Genomic DNA, 14013 nt, shown 5'->3' on the forward strand with positions numbered 1-14013 from the left:
CACCAAGGGATGTGATAAAACCCTGACAACCACCCATTCCACCACCCCCCCACAATGATTCCATATTTGACAGTATTGCTGGATAATTCTGGAAACTGACTTGTTTCTGCATCAAAACCTAACTATCTCAAATTTAAATTGCACCTGTATATGAATATACACACATGCAAAGCTATTAATACAAATCATTGCAATTCCTTTGCCTCCACCGCATCTGCCCCCAGGGTGAAGCATTCCATTCCTCGTTTTTCAAGGACCACAACTTCCCTTCCACAGTGATCAAGAACACCCTCGACCGTGTCTCCCGCATTTGCCGCAACTCATCCCTCACACCCCCTCCCCACAATAACAACAAAAACAGAATCCCCCTAGTCCTCACATACCACCCCACCAACCTCCGGATCCAACGCATCATCCTCTGACACTTCCACAATCTGCAATCTGACCCCACCACCAAAGACATTTTTCCCTCCCTACCCTTATCTGCCTTCTGGAGGGACCACTCTCTCCATGGCTCCCTTGTCCAATCCACACTCCCTTCCAGCCCCACCACACCTGGCACTTTCCCCTGCAACCGCAGTAAGTGCTACACCTGCCACCACACCTCCTCCCTCACCCCCATCCCAGGCCCCCAGAAGACTTTCAACATCAAGCAGATGTTCACCTGCGCATCTGCCAATGTGGTATATTGCATCCACTGTACCCGGCGTGGCCTCCTCAACATCAGGGAAACCAAGCGAAGGCTTGGGGGCTGCTTTGTAGAATGCCTACGCTCGGTTCGCACCGAACAACTGGACTTCCCTGTTGCGAACCACTTCAACTCCCACCCCCCCCCCCATTCCTCAGACGACATGTCCATCCCGGGCTTCCTGCAGTGCCACAACAATGCCGCCTGAAGGAACAGCAACTCATATGCTGCCTGGGAATCCTGCAGCCCAATGGTATCAATGTGGGCTTCACAAGCTTCAAAATCGCCGCTCCCCTTACTGCATCTCAAAACCAGCCCAGCTCATCTGCACCTCCCTAACCTGTCCTTCCTCCCATCAATCCCCTCCTCCCACCTCAAGCCCCGCCCCCATCTTGTACCTACCAACATCATACACCCCCGACCTGTCCATCCTCCCTGGACTGACCTATCTCCTCCCTACCTCCCCACCTACACTCACCATTACTGGCTCCATCCCTGAAGCTTTGACCTGTCTGTCTCTTCCCCACCTATCTTCTCCTCTATCCAATTTCTATCTGCCTCCCCCTCTCTCCCTATTTATATCAGAACCTCCTTCCCCTCCCTCATTTCTGAAGAAGGGCCTAGACCCAAAACATCAGCCTTCCTGCTCCTCTGATGCTGCTTGGCCTGCTGTGTTCATCCAGCTCTAAACGTTGTTATCTCTACCTCACCCACTTGTTTATTTGATTATTACTCCTAGGTATTTAGCCCTTCATCTACCGCAGAACAAATTTCAAGCACATTCACCTTGTCTTGCATTATTCTCGGTACTATTCAACTGAGTCCTATTTCACATCAGCTAAAGTTGCAGGCCAATTCTAGCACCAACGATATTTGATGAGTTACCCAGCTCTTGTCTTCTCTTCTCCCTCCTGCAAAAAGGTTTCAATACATCCACTGTTATCACTTAACTTCCTTGTCGAGTCTCCACACAAACTAATGAAGGCTAACACATGCAGCAGCTACTGTTGACAATCATGCTGCACTGCTCTAAATATGGAATTTTAAGCTTCATTTGTGATTCTTGGTATTAACGTGCAACATCAGCCTGCAATACTTGGCACAGTCTTTGTAAAAGTCAATACAGTCTGAGGTTTTAGAACATAGAACAGTTTAGCACAGTACAGCCCCTTCAGCCCATGACGTTGTGTTTTCTACAAGATTTTTCTTTCAAAGCCTTCCCAAAAACACACTCAGACATTATATATAAATGTATAGGTATCAATGTGGACTTCACAAGCTTCAAAATCTCCCCTTCCCCCACTGCATCCCAAAACCAGCCCAGTTCTTCCCCTCTCCCCACTGCATCCCAAAACCAGTTCAGCCTGTCTCCGCTTCCCTAACCTGTTCTTCCTTTCACCCATCCATTCCTCCCACCTCAAGCCGCACCTCCATTTCCTACCTGCCACCTCATCCCGCCTCCTTGGCCTGTCCATCTTCCCTGGGCTGACCTATCCCCTCCCTACCTCCCCACCTATACTCTCCTCTCCACCTACCTTCTTTTCTTTCCATCTTCGGTCCGCCTCCCCCTCTCTCCCCATTTATTCCAGTTCCCTCTCCCCATCCCCCTCTCTGATGAAGGGTCTAAGCCCGAAACGTCAGCTTTTGTGCTCCTGAGATGCTGCTTGGCCTGCTGTGTTCATCCAGCTTCACACTTTGTTATCTTGGAATCTCCAGCATCTGCAGTTCCCATTATCTCATTATATATAATGACCTGATACCCCTGAAACAGTAAGGAAAATGACATGGCCTGATAACTGACTGGAATTAGTTCCTAATGATTGGAACGTAAGGCAGCCAAACTTTGCAATCAACAATACTCCATGAAATAAGAACAAAAAACTCTGGAAAATCTCATCAAACTCAGGCAGCTTCTGTGAATAGAAACAAATTTAATATTCCTGGTTGATGAATTTCACCTGAGTTTCTGTACTTCATTCTGGCAAGTACACAATTCAAACAAAAATCTAACAGCAGTACAGTGACACAATGGTCAGCACTGCTTCCTTACAGCACCAGGGACTGGGGTTCAGTTCCACCCTTGGGCAATTGTCTGTCTGGAGTTTGCACATTCTCTGCATGTCTGCATGGATTTCCATCAGTGATCCAGTTTCGTCTCACAGCCTGAATCTGTGCAGGTTAGGTGGATTGGCCATTCTAAATTGCCCACAGTGTTCAGGCATGTGCAAACTGGGTGGATTAGCCAAGGGAAATGCAGGGTTACAGAGGTGGGATGCTGTTTGGAGGATTGATGTGGACTCGATAGGCCAAATGGCTTGCTTCCACATTGTAAGAATTCTGTGAAGAAATAAAGGATAATGAAACTACCACTCTGACTGATGGGCTAAATGTCAGGTTTGTCTTTCTGAAAACTAGTTTTCTTGTGGTTCTCATTTCATTACCCATGGAACCGACCCCTTAGCGTTTGGTTCACCCTAGTCTCCCACTCATCAAAAGGGGTTGTTATCACCTCTATCAGGATAGCCTGGGATATCATGACCTTTAAAATGTACTTGGATGAGCACTTGAAGTGTCATATCATCTGAGTCTATAGGCCTAGTGTGGGAAAAACAGTCTGTAACTGTTCTCATGTCCTTATGGTCTTACCCTGTCTGAAGCGCATGGGAGCAGTGCATTGCACAATATGCCAATGGCCTTTCCAGTCTGCTCTTTTTCCTTATGTTAATAGTTAACTTGTTCAGAGCATAGAATTTAATCCTAATAAAGTCCGAACAAATTTGGTCCAGAAATTTTCTGAGTCGAATAATATTATGACTTAAGGTAAGGGTTTACCCAGATTCCATTGCATTGTAAAATTACCATTTAATGTAGTCCATATGACAACATGAACCGATAACTGTCAGACACAGCACTTGTGGATAGAGGAAAGACAGAGCTTTAGCATTAATATTTGGCGCTTTGTGACAAATTCTCTTCTTGATTGTAACACCTAGGTTTTTCTGCTTGCGCTGTTTGGAGTGACTTTTAATCTACACAGAGGAGAGAAATAAAAAATGGGAAATATAAAGACATAGTCAAGGAAAGGAGTGCACAGAAAACATGTGGGATGAAAGCTAATAGACGTCTGTTACAAGGCAGTAATTCAATCAGTTAGTTTTAGCTGGTCAAACAGCAAGGGTGAGTAGCAACCATTTATGAATGTCAACAGAACTGTGAAATTGAACTACCGTGTTAATCTCACTTCACACACTCATTATTCTTTATATAGGAGGCCCATTGGTTATTTCATTTTTTGCATCACTTTTTAAGCACACTAAGCACCGAAGAGTTTGCATGATACATTCATGATGTGGCATCAGAAAATAGGTAAAAGGTAGAGTCACCATTGCCCTGCTCTCTCATCAGAGGCAGGGATGACTAGTGGTGATTTAGCCTGAAGGTCACCATGGCTCAGGAAATGGGAGAGGTTGAGTAGTAGAGCCCTTGATAATCACCTCAACTGGTATGGGAATTGAACACACAATATTGGTACTTCTCCTAGGTAGCAAATCAGCTGTCCAGTCAAGTGTGCTAATCAACCTCCTAGCACCAGTTAGGAAATATATGGATCACATTACTGATTCAACCATTAGGTGCTTTTTGTCAGTGGCAAAATATCTGGAAATAACATTGCTATTTAAGTAACCACCGTGGACAGAAAAGAAATGGGGAAAATATAACCAAAACATATTGCCAGCAAATTGCTAAGTCTCCAGAATGAAACTATGAAAATCCTCTGTAATCAATCTTTCATTATGAAAATTCATCCAGTTATAGCAATTACTGCTGCAGTTGTTTTGCTCACTATCAGTAATCACATTTCCTTTAAACAATGTAGAGAATTGTTCAGCAACAAAATATTAAGAAATAGAATTGATGTTAATGAGGGTACTTAAGTCTATGGTCTCCTGTTTATTGCAGGTTACTACCCTTTTTCTTGATTTCCTTACGACCAACCGTGACAGAGTTTCTGGCCTAATTCCTATATTGTTGAGTGACTACTGGAAGGGCTGCAAGTTCAAACCTTTCACCTTGGATATGAATTCAACCAGGTTACAGCCTCCTCTGTTTTCTGACTGCAGAGCTCTGAGATGACATCATCTGATGAAAGGTCTAGGCCTGAAACGTCAGCTTTTGTGCTCCTAAGACGCTGCTTGGCCTGCTGTGTTCATCCAGCCCCACACTTTGTTATCTTGGTCAGTGTTAACCCAGTTTGGTCAGCCCAAGACATTTCCTACAAATGGAAATAATGTCACAATCTCATTCAAAGCCAGCATTTGTTCTCCATCCCTAATTGCCCAGTGGACAGTTAAGTGTTACCTACATCGCTGTTCTGAAATATGTAGGCCAACTTTCATTCCCTGAGGGATTGTGGTTTTTACAATAAAGGGCAATGGTTATATGCCTGCCGTCAGGCCAGCTTTTTCACTGTTGAAGTCCACTAGCTGATTGGTGGGATTCAAACTCATGTTCCCAGAGCATTGGCCCGGAGTTTTGGAGTATTAGCCCCAGACTACTGCCTGTCATAATTTTTAAGGGGAATGCAGATATCTCAGCATGTTGTAGGCAACGTTCTCTCTAAGCTACACACTATCAATGAAATGATTCCCACATAGCATGAGTACAAGTCAGTGCCTTTCAGTCTCTGAGCATGAGTGGTCGTGCAAAACATTCAAAGGACCTACATACTTCAAAGAATTGGCTTCCACGTAGGAAACTAAATCTTAGGGAATTTTGGGTGCTCAGTTGCAAGAGATGACTGAGATAGGCCATGGAAGGTTTTGGGAACAAGGGCTACAATTTTAAAATTGAGGCATTCTTTAATAGGAAGTTACTGTAGACCTGGAAACAAAGGGGTGATGAATGAACAGGAATTGATGTGAGTTAGGACTTGGCTGACAAAGTTTTGGACACCCTCACATTTACAGAGAGTAGAACATGGAAAACTTATCAGGAGATTGTTGAAATCATCAAATCTGGAGCTAACAAGGGCAGATGAGGCCTGGAACTGGGCGATATGAGGTAAAAGTAGGCAGACTTGGGGTCAGCCATACCACCAGTTTGTGAACAGTCTGGGTCAGACTCCAACAGCTGCCATTGAGAAATGTGGAGTCAACAGCTCAGGAATGGAGTTTGTGGCAAGCACCAAAGGCAGTCATAGAATCCCTGTGTGGAAGCAGGCCGTTCAGCCCATCAAGTCCACACCAACCCTCTGAAGAGCATCCCATCAGACCCACCACACCCCCACCCTGTCCCTGTAACCTTGCATTTCCCACAGCTAATCCAACTAGGCTGCACATCCCTGAGTACAATGGACAATTTATTATGGCCATTCCACCTAACCCGCACAAGTTTGGACTTCAATGGCTTCAGTCTTCTCGTTATTTCACTTGAAGAAACTTCTGCTCATCCATTCCTGAAGACTGATTAGGTAGTCAGCTCATTTAGCAATAGCAGAGAAGCCGAAAGCACTGGTGATATGGTACAGTTGGCTTTCCTCAGTGTGTATAGGGAAACTGATCTTTCAGATCAGGTTGCTAAGGTGCAGCATCCTGCTAACAAACAAGCAGGGTCCAAAGATGGATTCCAAAAAAATGTCAGCAGATAAAAGTGTGGAAGCAGTAAGAGGGGCCATTGCAGGCAGTTCTCTATGTATAACTGGGGAGATGGGATTGGAACTAGGAGAGTGCATTTCCAGCCTGGTAGGTGGTGAAGAATTATTGGAGAAGGGACTTGCAGTCAACTGCATCAAAGGCTGCAAGCCGCTCGTGAAGGATAAGAAGGGACAGTTTAATTTTATTACAGTGAGAAAACCTAACATATTTTTAAAAATATTAATTTTAAACTAAATAGATGCTAATTCTTTTCTTCCGCGTGACTAGTTAATCTGTTTGGTGATGCTTGAGGGAGGAATATTTGGTGGAGCTGCAGATTACCCCTCTATCGATAGAGCCATGCTACTTTAACATCATCTCAACTACTTCTCACTAGCAGAAGGAGCCCTAACTTACCAGCTCATCAAAACACAAGCTATTCAGATTCAATACTGAACTGATTCACTTTCCAACAGGATTTAATTCTTTCATAGGATGTGGGTATCATTGGTAAGACTATATTTGTTACCCACCCCAAAATACTATTGAGCTGATTGGCTTGCTGGGCCACTTCCAAAACTTACCACATCCCCAACCACTAACATCCTCAGAATCACCACTGACCAGAAACTAAACTGGTCAAGCCACATAAATACTGTGACCACAATACCACACTTGAAGCTAAACATTCTATGGCAAGTTCTTGCTTCTTGCCTCGCCAGAGCATACACAGGAGTTAGAGTGCAAAGTCATTTTGTAATGGCTGTCCAAATGTTGATGCCTGTAATTACTGGTTCTGAATTGAAAACAAAATGTTTATGTTGATTGGCCTTATGAACAGAACCACCTCAGACTAATTTTATAGATTGTCACCTTGTCATTACTTGGGAATTAGTGAGTTTTCCAAATTTGGATCTGTTGCTGTTCATTCTCATGCTATACCCTTCATTGAGTGAATTGTTTTCCAGTTTTGTATCTCTGTGTATAACATATCTGACCAGCTAGACTGTTCTGTCAACATTAGTTAGGTCAGGAGCACAGAAATACATAGAAAAGAATGCACAAATAGGCACCGATTAGAGCCAAATTGAAAATGAAAATCAAAATGTCTCTGATTTATAAACATGCAATATTTTCTTTAATTTTGAAATGTCATTTAACATGTTAATGCAATTTGTTTTATTCTAAATAAACAATGTTGAGGTTTTAAATCAATGAAAAACATTGAGAATGGATGAAATACGATTCCATTTTGGTAGGAACGTAAAATTCAAAGTAAACAGCTTCGGTGCAATTTGACTCACTAGGACGCCTGGAGAATTCCCTACACTTGTTCAAATAGGCCTATTAGATTTTTTTTTATGTCCACTTGGAGGAGCAGTCCAGGCTAAATTTGACCCACAAAAATTAAAGAAAACTAATGGGGCAGCACAGTGGCTCAGTGGTTAGCAGTGCTGCCTCACAGCTGTAGGAATCCAGGTTCAATTTCTGCCTCAGGCAACTGACTTTGTGGAGCTTGCACATTCTCCCCATACCTACACGGGTTTCCTCCAGATGTTCCAGTTTCCTCTCATGGTCCAAAGATGGATCTGCTACATGGATTAGCCATGCTAAATTGCCCATAGTATCCAAGGATGTGAAGATTTGTTGGATTAGCTGTGGGAAATGCAGGGATAGGTTAGTGGCATGAACCTGGGTGAGATGCTCTTTGGAGAGTTGGTGTGGGCTTATTGGGCTGATTGGCCTGTTTCCACACTGTTCTGATTCTGTGATATCATCTCAGACTTTCCTGAAATTACTACCTAGAAAAAATGGATGGAGCATGCATTTTTTCACTCGAGTTATAACCTCGATACATACTATGGAACCCTGATTTGCTTAAAATCAGGCTTAAAACCCCTTATGGGGTCGTAGTTTAAAAATACGGTGTCATCTATTTCAAACAGGTGTAGGGGCTTTTTCTTCTCTTAGAGAATTGAGAGTCTTTGGAATTTCCTTCCTCAAAATGCATTGAATACAGAAACTTTTAAGGCAGTGCTGGATAGATTGTTGACAACCAAGGGTGATGAAAGGTTGTAGGGCAAATGCAAGAATATAACTTTGAGATTAAGTTCAGATCAGACGTGGTCTTATTGAATGATAGAGCAGGCTTGAAATATCGAGTGATCTACTCTTGTTCCTTATTCATCCATTCATCAGAGAAGCATAGAGAATATTGAACAAAAACAGAAGTTGCTGGAAGCCCAGCGGTTCTGACAGCATCTGTGAAGAAAAACAATCAGAGTTAACATTTCGGGTCCAATGACCCTTCCTCAGAACCGTTCTGAGGAAGGGTCACCGGACTTGAAACTTTAACTCTGATTTTTCTTCACAGATGCTGTCAGACCTGCTGAGCTTCCAGCAACTTCTGTTTATCTTCCTGATTTACAACATCCGCAGTTCTTTCGGTTTTTATTTGGAGAATATTGAAGCCTGACGATCAAGAGGTAGGAACAGAGCAGAGTTTGAGGTTGAATGAATCAGAGGCGGGAGAATGGGAAGGAGAGAAAGAGGGAAAGTTTGAGACAAGGAGGGAATACAGCCCGGCAGTCAGAGTGTGAAGGAAAGATCAGGCATTGAAGGAAGTTAGAAATTGTGGGTTGTTATTAATCACCCAAATCCCATGGCAGCTAGGAGTCTGGGGGTTGTGTGCATGTGAGGGCTGTGAGGAAATCATGACTGGCAGAGGGTTTCCTTGAGGGGCTAATTGAGGGAAGCACTTTTGTTTCCTGCTGGCTAATAAGTGGTTACAAACTGAAATTAGTTGTTCAAATCTCTATTTAGATTTTTTGGAGCCTTTGGAAACCCTGCTGGCAAATTTTAAATCAAACTTCCATCTGCATCATGGGATCCTGATTTAAATATTTTAATGAGGTGATCGTGAGCATGGAACAGAGACACACCACACCAAAGGGCTGGAAAGGCCAGCAACCCCCTGACTTTCACTGAAACTTTATCCCTAGACATCAGAGTTGCAGTTTCCACAGAAGATTCAATCCAAAGATTTGGATTATGAGTAAGGGACCTAGCAAAAAACACCAACACTACAAAGCAATCATTCTCACATGAAACCAAATAGATAAATAAATTGGTTACACAGTATATTTGAACTTCATCTAGCGTAAGGGATTGTGCAGGATAATAAACAATGCCAGCATCCATGCCAGTTGAAGAAGTGCAGAGAGCAGTTGAAGGTACCTCAACTTCTCATCTGCGTGTCAACAAGAGTGCTTTAGTGGAAAAGTTCAGGCAATTAGCTCAACATATCTTGGATAGGTATGAGAACATTGAGGATCTCTCGTGTTTATTTCAATTGGGGTGAAATGAGTGTATATCACACATATAAAATAGCAATTTTTTAGGTCGCTACACTAAGCAATAGTCCAAATAACTTTACTGCACAATCCATGTTAATATCTACACCTCATGCGAAGCCCACCAGCAATTTTACTGCCGTACCTCAGCATGCAATCCTTGGATCCTTCAAACTGTTGCACAATTCACTGTCAGCATAATGCATTACAAGAATGGTAGCAGCATTTATGTTTTTATATTAGAAAATAATAATTAGCAATGAATGAATTATTGGTTCTACGAGTCTCAAGATTCAGACAATATGTGACGATTTCAGCTCATATCGAATGAATCTTTTCTGTCAATGTAACAGCCTGAAAACTTCTGGAAAACTAACCAATTAGGCGCAAATCTTCACTCTTTTCAGCCTTAACTTTGCTTTCCATGTGACAAAATGTCCTTTTCTGGCAAATAAATGATCCTCTTCTGACAGGGTTTCTTCCTGACAAGGGAGATGGAAGGGATTGAGTTCAAGACATTAATTCCTAATCAGAGACATTGCATATTTCAATGGAAGGATGAGAGCAGATGGGATGGAATATTTCTTATCAAAAATGACATTTCAGTTAAATTTTAGATAAACAGTGTCTGAATAGCCGTAGCTCTGAAGAGTCAACTTGTACTATAAAGAAATAAAAACAGAAAATGCTGGAAATAGTCAGGCAGACTGTCAGCATCTGTGGAGAGAGAGAAAATTAAGATCTCTGGCTGATGATCCAAACAGACCATAGAGCTCCTCTCTCATTAGAGAGAAATGGTGGTGGTGGTTTAACCTGAGGGTCACCTTGCCTCAGGCAAGGACATATTGAGAAAGAGAGCCTTTCGTGTTAACCTCAGTTAGTTCAGGAATTGAACCCATGCTGTTGGCATCTCCTACATCACAAGCCAGCTGTTCAGCCAACTGAGCTAACTGATCCCCCGAAGTACAATATTCATCAGTAACTGTTGAAGTAATGTCCAGTACTGTTCTTCACTGGTAATAATGCAAAATTACAGAAGGTAGTGATAATTTCATTCGCTATAATTTTCTTTGTGTCGCTAATAATAAACAACTAAATTAATGCACCACTTTTAAAGTAATGTTTAACCACAATTGACCAATTATGAAAAATGAGTCTTGCTGACAAAAGAATCATTAAAGCAAAGCTTCTCATTTTGCACTCCTCTGGGCAGATGCTATCAAAGTGAACAACAATGTATACAGGGTGCTGGCTGGTTGGCACGAAAACTCTAATTTGTCAAGGTATTGCCATGCAGAATGCATGGGGAACAGTGAGCCCAAAAATTTCGCTTAAATTTGAAAAGACAAGTTGACACCATTTAGAAACACTGAAGCATAGAAGAAAGGAGGAGGAGGAGGGCATTCAGCTATTCGAGACTGCCGTGCCATTCAATATAATCATTGTTGATCATCCAACTCAGTACCGTGTTCCTGCTTTCTCCTGACACTCTTTGATCCAATTATCTCTAAGAACTAAATCTAAATCATTTTTGAAAGGATTCAATGCTTTGACCCAACTGCTTTTTTCCACATACTAACTATTCTCCAGATGAAGAAATAAGTCAAGATGTAGCATGGGGAATTAATGAGAGAACAGTGGCTCCCATGTTTTTGTTGAATTGAAAAAGTACAGATCCTGAACAAATTAATCTTTCCCACACAGGATCAGGCCCTGCATATAATTGCATGTAGCTTCCAGCTAGCATAGATGAGCCACATTGCTTACACAACTGATAACATTAAATTGGCTGTTGGTATGATTCTTGGCATAATCTGGATTGTTCAGTGATTGTTTGCTATTTGCCATTATTAGATGTTATTACAAGAGCAGCAATGTCCTCTCTCTGGTGAGAAAGTTGGAAAAATACAGAGGGAATGAGAAGTCAGAATCTTGTTGCTGAGAAAAAGCTTTGTCATTTTCCCCTCAAGGCTTAAGTGCCAATGTGAGAATCTTACTGTCAGCAGCAACCACCCTAATTCCACATACTTGCATCTCATTAACACCCCGATTTGCCTTTGCTATATTCCACTTGCAATTCCCTTCTCCGTGCACAAGAGTTTACCTCGGGTAAATTCTTAATATGTGTCAGAGCAGGTGCTTGATGGCTCCAGCATCCAATGATGTTTTCAACACAATGTCCCTGTGGTACAATCTATGGCCTCGTTGACCCTTCATCTATGCATATTTGCAACAGTGAACTGCAGCAAACCATCGCATCACATCTGCTCTTGGACTATCTCTTTTACACTCCTGTCATCCTACACTTTACTTTGTAGCCTAGTGACACCCAGGACTTGAATACTTCTTTCAGGTCAATGCATATGCAGGGGGAATCATGCAGTTCATATATCTTGTGACAATACTGTGGCTGTAAGAGGCATATTTGGTCCTTCTTTTACAAGAAGGATTGCGACAGAGATGACAAGCCGTCTGCCTCAAAGCCAATAAACAGCTTGTAAGGCTTTGAGATTTTTGTTTAAATTTGGGGCAATAGAAACAGCCTGAATGGATGGGGTCAAGCTCCCACAGAACCAGGATTTTTAGCTTTAGTTTTTCAGGTGCAGTAGCTCAGGTCCTGAAGCTAGGTTTGTAAGCTGCAGTGCATCTTTTCCTGCCACTCTCTCTGTTAGAGTATTCTTTTGATTTTTTTTTCCTCCTGGACTGGAGATACAATCTATATTACCAAATGTACCTTTGCCAAGGGTGTGTTTATGGGATGTTACAACATTGGAACAGTTACTGTTTAGTAGTTAAATAATCTATTTTTCTGTTACGCTTTCCAATAGAGTTAAGTTAGCCCAATTTCTTCTTTCTTTAGTTGTATTTTACTTCAAAACTAGTGGTTTGACAAATCAAATTGCATCCAAACAGAATACCTGGCACTTGCCTTTAAAATAATAAAAAGTTAGGGTCTAGCCTATCTTTTTAATTTTTTTGAGGGTCATGATGTGGAGGTGCTGGTGTTGGACTGGGTGGACAAAGTCAGAAGTTATAGTTATAGACACCAGGTTATAGTGCAACAGGTTGATTTAAAATCACAAGCTTTTGACGCACTGCTCCTTTGTCAGGCGAAGGAACAGTGCTCTAAAATCTGAAAGTGCCAGAGAAACTCAACATGTCTGGCAGCATCTGTGGAGAGAAAAACAGAGTTGATGTTTCTCAGAATTAAGAGTCACTGAATTTGAAACGTTAACTCTATTTGTCTCTCTACTGATGCTGCTAGACCTGTCGAGTTCCTCTGGCACTTTCTGTTTTTGTTTTAATCTTTTACCAACACTGAGAAATCATCACATATACAGAGACATTTACAAGGCAATCATTTGACTCCTTCAGGCACACACAAAAGTTTAATCAGTCTAACTGAAAGTCAAAAATCCAAACCTAAAAAATGACATTAGAATGTAGATGATTCACAAACCTCGTGTCACAAAGAATAATCACTCTTACACTTCTGTGCATTACACAGAAGGAAAATTGTATATGACAAATAAAAATTCTGGAACACTACAATGAATATAATCCCTAAAGTCCAGAAAGAAGCCATTCAGCCAATTGAGTCTGCACCAACCCTCTGAATGACACTCCACACAGACCTAGCCATCCCTCACCCTATCTTTACCCTGGCTAATCCAACTAACCTGCACATCTTTGTACTGGGGGAGGAAATTGAAGCACCTGAAGAAAACTTTCACTGAGACAGGGAGAACATGCAAACTCTACACAGACGGTCATCCAAGGCTGGAATTGAACCCAAGTCCCCAGCACAGGGAGACAGCAGTGATATCCACTGAACTACCATGGCACATCTCTAATTAGGTACAGTATTCTTCCCTACTTCAGTACTACATTTTAGAGCACACTAGTGCCTTTCATTGCAATGGTACTGCAGGTCATTTCTAGCATCTTGGTAGGCATCCTTCTCACAGACTAGACCAGGGAGCATCTCAGGGTTCCTCACTCTGACTCATTTTGCACTTAACTGGATACTTACAGCACCTCTGCCTTCCCTTGCCTTTTTGCACTTTGCCCCCTCAGCCAGAGTTTAAAGGCTCACAGTACTTCTGCCTTGCCTTGCAGTTTGGTGCAGACAGACAGCTGGTCATTTTTGTCAGTAGTCATCAGTGAAGGGATGGACGGTTTGCTGTATGAAGCCATCTACTTCAGCGTCAAACCCACAACATAAACCAGTGGCCCACACGCCAGTCAGGGGCTCCCATATAGTCAGTCAAGAACTTTGTCCAATATTAGTGCAGGACACAGTCTGTCAGCCACTTCGGCCATTTAGGGTTGGCACCTC

General features: G+C 42.3%; 1 protein-coding gene across 1 annotated transcript in view; it reads right to left on the minus strand.

Moving 5' to 3' along the window:
* Positions 1 to 14013, minus strand: part of LOC132209865 (uncharacterized) — a 125157-nt gene that overhangs the window by 38421 nt on the left and 72723 nt on the right. Inside the window, exons 3-4 of the mRNA XM_059647689.1 lie at positions 3548 to 3717; positions 1574 to 1663 (exon numbers count right to left, since the gene is read on the minus strand). Coding sequence (XP_059503672.1) covers positions 1574 to 1663; positions 3548 to 3717 — 260 coding nt within the window. The remainder of the gene's footprint in view (positions 1 to 1573; positions 1664 to 3547; positions 3718 to 14013) is intronic.

This window comes from Stegostoma tigrinum, chromosome 8 (genome assembly GCF_030684315.1).
Source record: "Stegostoma tigrinum isolate sSteTig4 chromosome 8, sSteTig4.hap1, whole genome shotgun sequence".
NCBI lineage: Eukaryota > Metazoa > Chordata > Chondrichthyes > Orectolobiformes > Stegostomatidae > Stegostoma > Stegostoma tigrinum.